A 13,085-nucleotide genomic window follows, 5' to 3' on the forward strand; every position below is an offset into this window, starting at 1 on the left:
CAGTTTGGGTGAAGCTATATGGAATCCCCCTGAAATTTTGGGGAAAGTGTTTGCCTCAAATTGCTAACTTGGTAGGAAAATATGTTAAGATGGAAATTGAGACACATGACAAGGTTCGTCTGAGTTTTGCTAGGGTGATGATTGAATTACCTATGGATCAAAAACTCACTGAGAAAGTCAAATTCTTAGATGAAAATGGGCATGTGGTTTATGTTACCATAGAGTATGAATGGAGGCCTATTTCTTGTACAAGTTGTACAGGGATTGGGCATGATCTTTTCAGTCGGGAAGCCTAGGAGGAGGAAAGATAACACTCAAGGTCCTAAGGTTCTGGTAAGCCCCCAGGAAGAAAGTATGGAGGCCGGTGACACAACCACCAATTCGGTCCAAGGAAGTGGTCACTCCTCCTACCTTACACCCGATAATTTCCCTCCACTTTCTACCAAGAGGCCTACTCCTGTCATTAAGTCAACTCTGTCAAGCAAATCATTAGGCTTAATAGACAAGAGGGTATGGTGGGGGTGAGGTTGTCAGGAAAGTTTAGCAACTACACATTTATGGATGCTCTAAATCGTAATCTTTGTCCCACAAGAGCAGTGTTGAGAGTGGTAAAGACCCCCGGATCCTAATATCAATGCATAGCTTAGGATTCTGGAATGTTAGGGGTCTAAATGACCTGAATAAGCAGAGAGTGGTGAGATCATTCTTGCACAATAATGGGGTAGGGCTTTTTGGTTTGCTTGAAACTAAACTGAAGCCTAGCATTTTGTTGAATAGGAATACCTCTATCTGTGATGGTTGGAGTGTCTCCACTAACTGCAGTTGGCATAAGGGGAGTAGAATTTGGGTTTTATGGAAGTCTGATCTTTTTTATATTCAGTTTTTATCTTATAGTGCTCAACATATTCATATGTTGGTTCATTCTAGAGTTGATGATAAGAACTTCCAGCTTACTATGATTTATGCTTTTAATGGATTGCATGAGAGAATTGAATTATGGAATACTCTCAAAGAAATTTCTGCTACTTGTTGTACACCTTGGCTTTGGCTTAGGGATTTCAACACTGTTCTGTCTCCTATTGAGAGGTTAGGAGGAAATACTACTGATGCTGAAATGGAGTATTTCCAAGACTGTGTGTCTATTTGTGGTATAGAGGATATCCCTGCCACTGGTGCCATGTTTACCTGGTCTAACAAACAGGAATCAACTGATAGGGTTTGTAGTAGACTGGATAGGGCTATGGGAAATCAGGAGTGGCTAGATGGTTATGCCACTAGCCTTGCTCACTTTCACCCTGAGGGCTTGTTTGATCATTGTCCCTGCACCATTGTGGACAGGAATGCTGATATTGGAGGGAAAAAGACTTTCAAATATTTCAATATGTGGGGGCTTGCTCCTAGCTTTAAAGACTTTGTTGCTATGGCTTGGGCTACTGTCTATAGAGGGACTAAAATGTTTTCAGTTGTCAAAAAACTCAAAGCTCTCAAGCCTATTCTGAAGAACATTAATAGAGAGTGTTTTTCTGATGTGGAGAATAATACATCTGTTGCTAGTCTGGCTTTGGAACATATCCAAAAGGCTTTAGTTGATAATCCTGGGGATGCTGATCTAATTCAGTAAGAAGCTGCTTTGGCTCATGAACTGAGAGATTTAGTATCTGCCAGGGACAGTTTTCTAATTCAAAAAGCTAAGGTGCAGTGGTCCTTAGAAGGTGATCTTAACACTTCTTATTTTCATCATGTCATTAAGAAAAGAATGATGCTCAACAAAGTTTTTCAAATTGAGGATCAGGAAGGGAATTTGTGCACTGATGGGGATTCTATTCAGCATGCTTTCTTAGAGTATTATCAAGGATTACTTGGGTCAAGTAATTCTACCACTGAGGTTAATGTGAATGTAGTCAGGAAGGGTACTTGTTGTACTGCAGATCATTGGGACATTTTAAATAAGCCTGTTACTAGTGAAGAGGTTAAGAATAACATTTTTAGCATTCCTAAAAATAAGTCACCTGGTCCTGATGGCTATACCAGCCAGTTTTTCAGGGATGCTTGGGATGTGATAGGGACTGATGTGAGTGCAGCAGTAATCACTTTCTTTGATACTGGGAAGTTATTGACTCAGCTGAATACTACTATAATTACCTTAATTCCTAAACTGGACAGGCCTACCAGTGTCAAGCATTTCAGGCCAATTTCCTGCTGTAATGTTCTTTACAAAGCTATCTCCAAAATTCTTTTCAATAGGCTGGCTCTTGTTTTACCTGATATAATAAGCAAAAATCAGGGAGCTTTTGTTAAAGGCAGGAGCATTCTAGAAAATATATTGATTTGCCAGGACTTAGTTAGGCTTTACCATAGGGGAAATGCCTCTCCTAGATGCATATTTAAGCTTGATTTACAAAAAGCTTATGATTCTATTGAGTGGGCTTTTGTAGATCAAATGCTTGGTGCTCTTATGTTCCCTGAGAAGTTCAGACAGATGATTATGACTTGTGTAACTACTTCTTCTTTTACTCTTAATCTCAATGGGGCACAGTTTGGTTATTTCAAAGGTAGAAGGGGCCTTAGACAGGGTGACCCTATTTCACCTCTTCTTTTTTGCCTTTGTATGGAATATCTGTCAAGGATTATGGAGTTTGCAACAAGGAAATGGTATTTCAGGTATCACCCTCTTTGTAAGAGTCTGAAACTTACTCACTTGCTCTTTGCTGATGACCTCCTAATGTTTAGTAAGGGGGATGTGCAGTCCATTATGCTTATACTCAGAGTTCTGGCTACTTTTTCTGCTGCATCAGGACTTACAGTTAATGCTTCTAAATCTGAGGTAGTGTTTTGTGGAGTCACTTATAGTTTGAAGACTGACATTATACAGATTTCTGGCTACCAGAAAGGGAAGCTTCCTTTTAAATATTTGGGTATACCTATCCAACCTGGTAGATTGAATAAAGCTGATTGTAATGTGTTAATTGAGAAGATTGTTTCTAAAGTCAGAGGGATTGGGGCAAGGAAGCTAAGCTATGATGGTAGACTTGTGCTAATCAATTCTGTTTTCAATACCCTTCATAATTATTGGGCTTCTATTTTTCTGATTCCTAAGGGAGTCATCAAAAGAATAGAGGCAATTTGTAGGAACTTTCTGTGGTGTGGTGAGTCAGACTATAACAGAACTCCCTTGGTGTCTTGGCATGATATTTGCTTCAGTAAGAAGGAGGGTGGTCTGGGTATTCAGAATGCAGGGGTGTGGAATGTAGCAAGTGTGGGTAAGCTTGTTCATTGGTTGTATACAAAAGCAGATAGATTGTGGGTGCTTTGGATAGACCATGTCTATATGAAAGGGACAGATTGGGTGCATTATCAGCCTCCTGATTCCAACTGGAATTGGAGGAATATTTGTAGAGTTAGAGGTATTCTTGAGGGTGGTTATCAAGGTAATACCGGATAGCCTCTCTGGTGGTTACACTCTTTGTCGAGTTCAGTTACCATTGGATGCGGGGTTCACACCCCTCTGTCCTATGGTATAAGGATGTGTGGGATAATTGGTTACTACCCAAGCATTCTTTTATTGCTTGGTTGATTCAGAAAAAGGCTCTTAATACCAGAGGTAAACTTCACAGGATGGGTATATGCTTATCTGATAAATGTGTTCTATGTGAAGTGGGAAAGGAAACGCATGACCATCTTTTTGCTGAGTGTGGTTATAGTGCTAGGGTCATTGCAGGTGTTGAGGAAAGGTTTCATATTTGCTTCACTGGTTCTACTCAATTCTACTCGAAGCTAAGAAAGAAGACTTGCAGAATGGCAAGATTGGTTACGTTCTATATGATTTGGAATGAGAGAAATGTTTGCAGGCTAACTCTTCAGCTTAGCAGACCTGAAATTTTGGTGTCCAGAATCTCACAGCAAGTGCATAACAGACTGGTTTGCAAAATGTCTACTGTGGTGAAGGCTAATGATTGTGCTTGGCTAAGTAAATTACACATACGTTGTAGTTTTTGTACTTAGTCTTTATGATGAAAGTTGAAATTGGACGATATTGTAATATTTTTTGATATATGAAATACAAATGCTCACATGTTACCAAAAAAAAAAAGAGGACGCCCATTTGCATCGCCAAATGGCTCGCGCCCAATGGGGCTACCTCACACTGTTCCGTCTTATTTTGGCACTTGTCTAGATAGGACGATCTTGACTTCGGTTAACCTGAATACATGACGGGTCAGATTGACAAGTTTATGTTTTTACACTTTGTCATTTGACATCCTCTTTCAAATAATTGGATTGTGTTAAGCATCATAACCCGAGTTTGGTAAATGGATGTTTAATTTCCGTTTTCACATGCAAATAAATCTAAATCCAACCTCGACACCAATTTCTTGATAATTGCATAAACAACCGACATAGGAAATTGTCACATGTTAGGTTAAACAAATGGATGCGCATTCAAGCATTTAACCCGTTTTATCAACTTTTGCACTAGCAACCACGATCGTGGGCGGGATTGGGTGTCCGATTAAAGGGCTTACTGTAATACTACAGTTTTATGGGTCTTAGGGTACTCTATCGAGTGGGGCTTACTCTGTCGAGTAAGTATGGTTTCACGCAAAATAGTAGTCTGTATGATGGGTACTCGATCGAGTAAGGGTCACTCGATCGAATAAGTGACTTACTCGATCGAGTAAGTCGGTTAACGGGTGATTTGCGACGGGTTTGTTAATAATGCGGATTGATATATAATATTCCGTCACCTTTTTCCTTAAACACTTTTTTATAACCTAAAATCACAAAAGAGAAGATTCAAGTTACGTTGCTTCATCATCATCGCATTATTAGCAAATCCCGGAGCTAGGAGTGTCGGTTTTCGTCGTTCTTTACACCTTTGTGATCCTTGTGTCGAGGGTAAGCTTTACATATAATTTTTATATCGTTTTGTTTAAGTTGGTTAAACCCTAATTGGGTAATTTGGGGGTTTTGGCGGTTTATGTGATTGTATGTATGTATGTATGTATGTATGTATAGGGGAAGGACTCGTTGAGGAGAGATTCTGAGTTAGCTGCTTGATCGTCTTTTATCGGTGTTTGCATTCCAGGTAGGGTTTTCCTACTCGGTATTAATTACATGGCATGGTTGATATTGATGTTGTTAGTATTGTTGTTGTTGAGTAATTATCGTATTGGATTCTAATTTGGTGGTTGTTGGTAGAAGTATTGTGATTACTGTATAACTGTCTGTGATCTTCGGGGTGCGTCCCTGGCTGAGTGGAGTCACTTGCGGGAGTGGCTTCACGCCCTTGATTCGCCTTCTGTGGAACCCGCCACAGAAGGGATGTACACATTAATGAACATGGGTTTATCGCTCTATGGAGATGAGCTGGGCTTAGGTGGGAACGGCTGCGGTCCCCCACTGGCGGCGAGGAGTACCTGTTGCGATGGGTACTCTGGCAGAGCTACACACTTTAGTGTGTAGCCATTTATGTGGAGATTGGAGATGGAGACTGGGGTTGTGATAAGCTGTTTGAACTGTTTGTGTACTTGTTTCACTGTGGCATTGTTTTCGTGTAATTAGTACTGACCCCGTTAATTGTTTTAAAAACTGTCGTGATCCATTCGGGGGTGGTGAGCAGTTGTTGAGCAGGTATGAGGAGATACGCTTGGGTCAGCTGGGATGAGTCACTATGATGTAGTCTTAGAGTATTCCGCTGTTTTGATTTAGTAGTTTAACACTTTTGGGTTTGAGAACATTGGATTTCACTTTTATCAGTTTTGGCTTTGGGACATGTAATCACTTTAAACTATATTGCTATTTAAATATGTTTCTTCATTGTCATTTGATTATCATTGCCTCGGATAACCGAGATGGTGACGTTCTCATACCTTAAGTGGTCATGGTAAGGCACTTGGAGTATGGGGGTGTCACAAAGTGGTATTAGAGCGACGATCCTGAAACCTGTAACCAATGAACCTAATGAACATAGGGAGTCTAACTAAAATGAACCCGGGGTAGAAGTTGTAGGAGCTAATGCAAAGGCTTGGGAGACGTTCTAAAGTTGCGAACTCGCCCTACAATTTTGAACCGGTCACATGGGGTATGTGTCGGGATCATTATGTGTTATTCTTGTGCTTTGAATATCTATATAGTAGGGTGTGGTGTGAATCGGTGGATGTATGCATGTGGAGGATGGGAGATATGAATTGAAGGATGATGATGACATGAGTCGTATGTGGATTGATTGAAAGCATGATGTTTGATTTATAATGTGGCATGTTAGATTTATGAAAAGTGTTTTGTTGTTATATATATAAATTGATGCGTAAGTACTTATGTTGATGTTGTCGTTTTGGTAAGAGTATAGAATGTTGGGGGTGTGAGTTGAACATGCGGGTAGTGTATACGAGTCTGCATGACTCGATCGAGTGGGGGGCACTCGATCGAGTAGGTGAGAGGCTCGATCGAGTGGGTCTGACTCGATCGAGTAGGTAGTTTTTCGTTTTCTGGGCAGAAGTAAGTTTTTGGGCGCTCGATCGAGTAGGTGGTGGCACTCGATCGAGTAGGGTCGGTTCGATCGAGTAGGTAGTCAGCTCGATCGAGTACATTTTTTGGCGCCTTCTGGTCAGGTTCTCGAGTCGAGGCACTCGATCGAGTGGAGAGGGCAACTCGATCGAGTGACCTTAACTCGATCGAGTGGGTTAAGGGGCTCGATCGAGTAGGTTCTATACAGGTCATGTGCGTGTTCGAGATATGGGATGTGTGTTTATGTTTACCTTTCTCTTATCTAGTTACAAGATGCAGCCAAAGAGAACCGCGTTGTATGCTAGAGCTGAGAGTATGACCGTTGATGACATAGTAAAGATGTTGGAGCAACAGGATGCTCTCACAAAGGCTTTGAAAAGGGTGGGAAAGGATAGAGATATTGATCCTTCCAAGATCAGCATTCACATATCGAGGTTTAACCCTAAGGAGTATAAGGGGACAAGGGCGCCAATATTACTGGATAATTGGCACAGGGAGATGGAGAATATACTCAATTTGGTTCATTGCCCAGATGAGCTTCGAGTGGAACAGGCTGCGTTCTACTTGAGGGAGGCAGCTGGTGAGTGGTGGGACAAGGTAAAGGTAAGTGCTTTGGATATATATCAGAAACATGGGTTACCTGCGATACATTGGGATGAGTTCAAGAAAGCTATGAGGCGTGAGTTTGTGCCTGAACATGTGCGTAGTAAGTTGAGGGAGGAGTTCGATGATTTTAAAAAGACCTCTGAGATGACCGTTGCTGAGTACTACCATAAGTTTAATGAGAAGTCTAGGTATGCTGAGGACATGGGGCTGAGCCAAGAGAACTTGGCATTGAGGTTTGAGAAGGGGTTGACCCCCAAGATTATGAAGAAGTTACCGGTGGGAGCTCTTACTGATATGAAGGAGGTTTATGAGCGTGCTGGGAGGGCTGAGAGGTTAGTTGAGATGACCAAGGAGAGAGGCTCTAAGAAGAGGAAAGCTGAGAGTGAGGGAGGTAGTCATTCCAGTTACAAGAAGGGTGGCCACAACCAAGCAAGGGCATATTCATCGGGCTCGGGGTTTAGTGCTGGGGCTTCCTTTGGGCGTGGTCGTGGGAGTGGTAGTAGCAGTTGGGGTATGACTTGTTTTAACTGTGGCGGTATGGGCCACAAGAGGCATGAGTGCACCAGTGCTATGAGTGGGGGTTTCCAGAGACCGTAACAGGGGAGTTTCTCTCAGGGTCCTTCGCAGAGCTATGCTAGTAACAGGTCGGCTGGGTCATGGAACAACAGGGGTGGCCAGAGTAACAATAACGGTGGGGCTAACCACAATGGCGGTAATTCGTACCAGAGACCGGCGACGAACAACAACAACAACCAGGGGTCGGCTGCTAAGCCGGCTACCTCTGCTAGTACTGTCCAGGGAGGTGGGCAGAAGACTAGTGGCAAGCTGTTTATGATGGAGAAGAAGGCAGCTGAGGATGATGCTCACGTGATCACCGGTACATTTCTTATTAATGGAGTTTTTACCTTTGTTTGGTTTGATTCGGGAGCGTCACAGTCGTTTGTATCATCGAGTCATGCTAAACGGTTGGGTTTGAGCGAGTATGAGTCTGTAAGAGAGGAAGTTTTTATACTTTCTGGTGAATCTGTGTCTTGTGGGCGGTTTTATAGAGGTGTGTCTATGATAGTCGGGCAGGTTGACCTACCAGTGGACTTGTTAGAGTTTCCTTTGGAGGATTTTGAGATGATAGTTGGTATGCACTGGTTGGGTAAGTATAAGGCTAAGATAGATTGTCATCAAAAGAGGTTTTCTTTGAGAGGTCCTAAGGGGATTAGTGTGTATTATCGAGGGTTTGTTGTCAAACCCAAAGTCAAGTTGATTGCAGCAGTGACCTTGAAGTGCTATCTGAGGAAGGGATGCCCGTTGATCTTATGCCATGTGAGAGATCATAGAGTGGAGAGTCCGTCAGTTGAGCAGATACCAGTGGTGAAAGAGTTTCCAGATGTCTTTCCAGAGGAGATTCCGAGGTTGCCACCTAAGAGAGATATAGATTTCAGTGTTGAGCTGAAACCGGGGATGGGGCCAATCTCTAAGGCACCGTACCGTATGGGTCCTAAGGAGTTGAAGGAGCTAAGGAAGCAGCTAGATGATCTGATTGAGAAGGGATACATTAGACCTAATGTATCACCGTGGGGAGCACCAGTGTTGTTTGTAAAGAAGAAAGATGGGATCTTGAGGTTGTGCATCGACTATAGGGAGCTGAACAGAGTGATAGTAAAGAACAAGTATCCTTTGCCAAAGATAGATGATTTGTTTGATCAGTTGAGCGGTGCAGTAGTCTTTTCTAAGAATGATTTGAGGTCGGGTTACCATCAGGTGAAGATTAGAGAGGAAGACATACCAAAGACAACTTTTACATCGAGGTATGGTCATTATGAGTATGTTGTGATGCCGTTTGGGTTATCTAATGCACCTGCCGTGTTTATGGATTTGATGAACCGGGTCTTCAGTCAGTTCTTGGATCGGTTTATGGTGGTCTTTATAGACGATATCTTAGTCTTTTCTAAGACTAAAGAGGAGCATGAGGAGCATTTGAGAATAGTGTTGCAGACTTTGCGATAACATCATATGTATGCAAAGTTGTCTAAGTGCGAATTCTGGTTAGAGGAAGTTGCCTTTCAGGGGCATGTGATTTCAAAGAAAGGGGTAGCTGTGGATCCTGCAAAGATTGAGGCAGTTACCAAATGGGAAGCGCCAAAGAATGTGGCAGAGATCAGGAGTTTCTTGGGGTTAGCAGGGTACTATCGGCGGTTCGTGAAAGATTTCTCCAAGATAGCTAGACCTATGACAGCCTTGATGAGGAAAGAGAACAGGTTTCGTTGGGATGAAAGTTGTGAAACGGCGTTCCAGACTTTAAAGGAGCGTTTGACCACAGCTCCAATCTTAGCATTACCTGAAGGGAGTGATAACTTTGAGGTGTATACAGATGCTTCAAAGCATGGGTTGGGTTGTGTGTTGATGCAGAATGGGAAAGTGATTGCCTATGCTTCTAGGCAATTGAAGCCTTATGAGGAGAACTACCCTACACATGATCTGGAGTTGGGTGCAGTTGTGTTTGCTCTTCAGATTTGGAGGCACTATCTTTATGGGGCGACCTTTAAAGTGTTTTCAGATCACAAGAGTCTTAAGTACATCTTCACTCAAAAGGAGCTGAACATGAGACAGAGGAGGTGGATGGAGCTGATTGGTGATTATGACATGGATATCATTTACCATGAAGGGAAAGCTAATGTGGTTGCAGATGCCTTGAGCATGAAGAGTGTGCATTCTCTATGCACATTTATGTCTTTGATGAGGCTGAGAGATGAGGTGGGGATGATGGGGATGATGGGGATACATATGATCCAGAGAGGGGATGCTAGAGGGGATTTGACAATGGAGCCGGACCTTTATGATGATATTCGCAAGAAACAGGCTTTGGATCCCAAGATTGAGGAGTGGAGAGCTGGGGTAGAGAAAGGGACAGTGTCTAGATTCTCTATTCATACGGATGGTAGTGTAAGATTCGATGGGAGATGGTGTGTTCCTAGTGATGAGGAGTTGAAAAAGATAATCATGACAGAGGCTCATTGCACACCATACTCGGTACATCCAGGCGGTGACAAGTTATACAAAGATTTGAAGAAGACTTTCTGGTGGCCGGGGATGAAGAAGGAAACAGATGAGTTCGTGGCTCGTTGTTTGACATGTCAGAGGGTGAAAGGGGAGCAGCGACGACCACAAGGTAAGATTCAGTCTCTTGAGGTACCTGAGTGGAAGTGGGAGTCCATTTCTATGGATTTTATAGTTGGTTTGCCGAAAAGTCAGCAGAGTAATAACATGATATGGGTTATAGTAGACCGACTGACGAAATCAGCTCACTTTGTGCCGATGAAAGATAATTGGACCAAGATACAGTTGGCTTTGGCTTATACGAAGCTTGTGGTTCGTTTGCATGGGGTGCCTAAGGATATAGTGTCCGATAGAGATGCGAGGTTCATATCACGGTTTTGAAAAGAGTTGCAGGAGATGATGGGGACTACCTTAAAGATGAGTACTGCGTTTCATCCTGCGACAGATGGCCAGACAAAGAGGACCATCAAGACTTTAGAGGACATGTTGCGAGCTAGTGTTATGGATTTTGGCGGTAGCTGGGAGCAGAGGTTGGATTTGATTGAGTTTTCTTACAACAACAGCTATCACACCAGTATTGGCATGGCACCATTTGAGGCTTTATATGGGAGGAGATGTAGGAGTCCGATCTGTTGGGATGATAGTGCTGAGGCAGTTGTTTTGGGACTACAGATGGTACAGAAGATGGTTGAACAGGTTAAGCTGATTAGGCAAAGGATGAAAGTGGGCCAAGATCGACAAAAGAGTTATGCGGATCTACATCGTCATGACATAGAGTTTCAGGTTAGGGACAAGGTTCTTTTGAAAGTGTCTCCTATGCGTGGGGTCTTGAGATTTGGTAAGAAAGGCAAGCCGAGCCAGAAGTTTATAGGACCATATGAGATCTTGGATCGTGTGGGTGAGGTTGCTTATCGGTTAGCTTTACCAGCTGCTTTGGATAGAGTGCATAATGTGTTTCATGTATTCACATGCGTTAGAGGTAGAGAACATCGAGCTGGATGAGTCTTTGTCTTATCTTGAGGTGCCTAAACAGATTCTTGATCGAAAGGTTAGGAAAACTAGACATGGTGAGACAGTGTTGCTTAAGGTGCTTTGGTCTAACCATGAGGTTGAGGAGGCTACATGGGAGGCGGAAGAGGCTATGAGGGAGCGGTACCCGTCTCTGTTTGATCAGGTATGTGTGGTTACGGGGACGTAACCTTGTTTCTTTTAGGGGGGTAGGAGATGGTCGCATAGAGTTTTTGCGTGTTTTATGTGGGTTTTGGTATAGTTAGTAGTTGTTTTGAGTCGGGTTGAGTTTTGTTTTGGAAGGTGTGTTTTGGAGTTTGGTGTTGAGTTTTGTTTATGTTGTTGTGTCGGGTTGGTGTTAGTATGTTTTTGTTTTGTTGTGGTTTGAACTTCGGGGACGAAGTTCTTTTTAAGGAGGGAAGACTGTAATACTACGGTTTTATAGGTCTTAGGGTACTCTATCGAGTGGGGCTTACTCTGTCGAGTAAGTATGGTTTCACGCAAAACAGTAATCTGTCTGATGGGTACTCGATCGAGTAAGCTTGGTACTCGATCGAGTAAGGGTCACTCGATCGAGTAAGTGACTTACTCGATCGAGTAAGTCGGTTAACGGGTGATTTGCGACGGGTTTGTTAATAATGCGGATTGATATATAATATTCTGTCACCTTTTTCCTTAAACACTTTTTTATAACCTAAAATCACAAAAGAGAAGATTCAAGTTACGTTGCTTAATCCTCATCGTATTATTAGCAAATCCCGGAGCTAGGAGTCTCGGTTTTCGTCGTTCTTTACATCTTTGTGATCCTTGTGTCGAGGGTAAGATTTACATATAATTTTTATATCGTTTTGTTTAAGTTGTTTAAACCCTAATTGAGTAATTTGGGGGTTTTGGCGGTTTATGTGATTGTATGTATGTATGTATGTATAGGGGGAGGATTCGTTGAGGAGAGATTCTGAGTTAGCTACTTGATCATGTTTTATCGGTGTTTGCATTCCAGGTAGGGTTTTCCTACTCGGTATTAATTACATGGCATGGTTGATATTGATGTTGTTTGTATTGTTGTTGTTGAGTAATTATCGTATTGGATTCTAATTTGGTGGTTGTTGGTAGAAGTATTATGATTACTGTATAACTGTCTGTGATCTTCGGGATGCGTCCCTGGCTGAGTGGAGTCACTTGCGGGAGTGGCTTCACGCCCTTGATTCGCCTTCTGTGGAACCCGCCACAGAAGGGATGTACACATTAATGAACATGGGTTTATCGCTCTATGGAGATGAGCGGGGCTTAGGTGGGAACGGCTGCGGTCCCCCACTGGCGGCGAGGAGTACCTGTTGCGATGGGTACTCTGGCAGGGCTACACACTTTAGTTTGTAGCCAGTTATGTGGAGATTGGAGATGGAGACTGGGGTAGTAATGAGCTGTTTGAACTGTTTGTGTACTTGTTTCACTGTGGCATTGTTTTCGTGTAATTAGTACTGACCCCGTTAATTGTTTTAAAAACTGTGGTGATCCATTCGGGGGTGGTGAGCAGTTGTTGAGCAGGTATGAGGAGATACGCTTGGGTCAGCTGGGATAAGTCACCATGATGCAGTCTTAGAGTATTCCGCTGTTTTGATTTAGTAGTTTAACACTTTTGGGTTTGAGAACATTGGATTTCACTTTTATCAGTTTTGGCTTTGGGACATGTAATCACTTTAAACTATATTGCTATTTAAATATGTTTCTTCATTGTCATTTGATTATCATTGCCTCGGGTAACCGAGATGGTGACGTTCTCATACCTTAAGTGGTCCTGGTAAGGCACTTGGAGTATGGGGTGTCACACTTACAAATATGTACCCTCACCCCTTACTTAGAACCTTTGGATTGTGGACGACCTTATGCATGGCAACGAGAGTCATTCTAGCGAT

General features: G+C 42.7%; 1 protein-coding gene across 1 annotated transcript; it reads left to right on the forward strand.

Annotated features, from left to right (window-relative positions):
* Positions 1-634: 634 nt before the first annotated feature.
* Positions 635-1,621, forward strand: LOC141651685 (uncharacterized). The gene has a single exon (XM_074459385.1). The coding sequence runs from the start codon at positions 635-637 to the stop codon at positions 1,619-1,621; it is 987 nt and encodes a 328-aa protein (XP_074315486.1).
* Positions 1,622-13,085: the final 11,464 nt, after the last annotated feature.

Source organism: Silene latifolia, chromosome 4, assembly GCF_048544455.1.
Source record: "Silene latifolia isolate original U9 population chromosome 4, ASM4854445v1, whole genome shotgun sequence".
Taxonomy (NCBI): Eukaryota; Viridiplantae; Streptophyta; class Magnoliopsida; order Caryophyllales; family Caryophyllaceae; genus Silene; species Silene latifolia.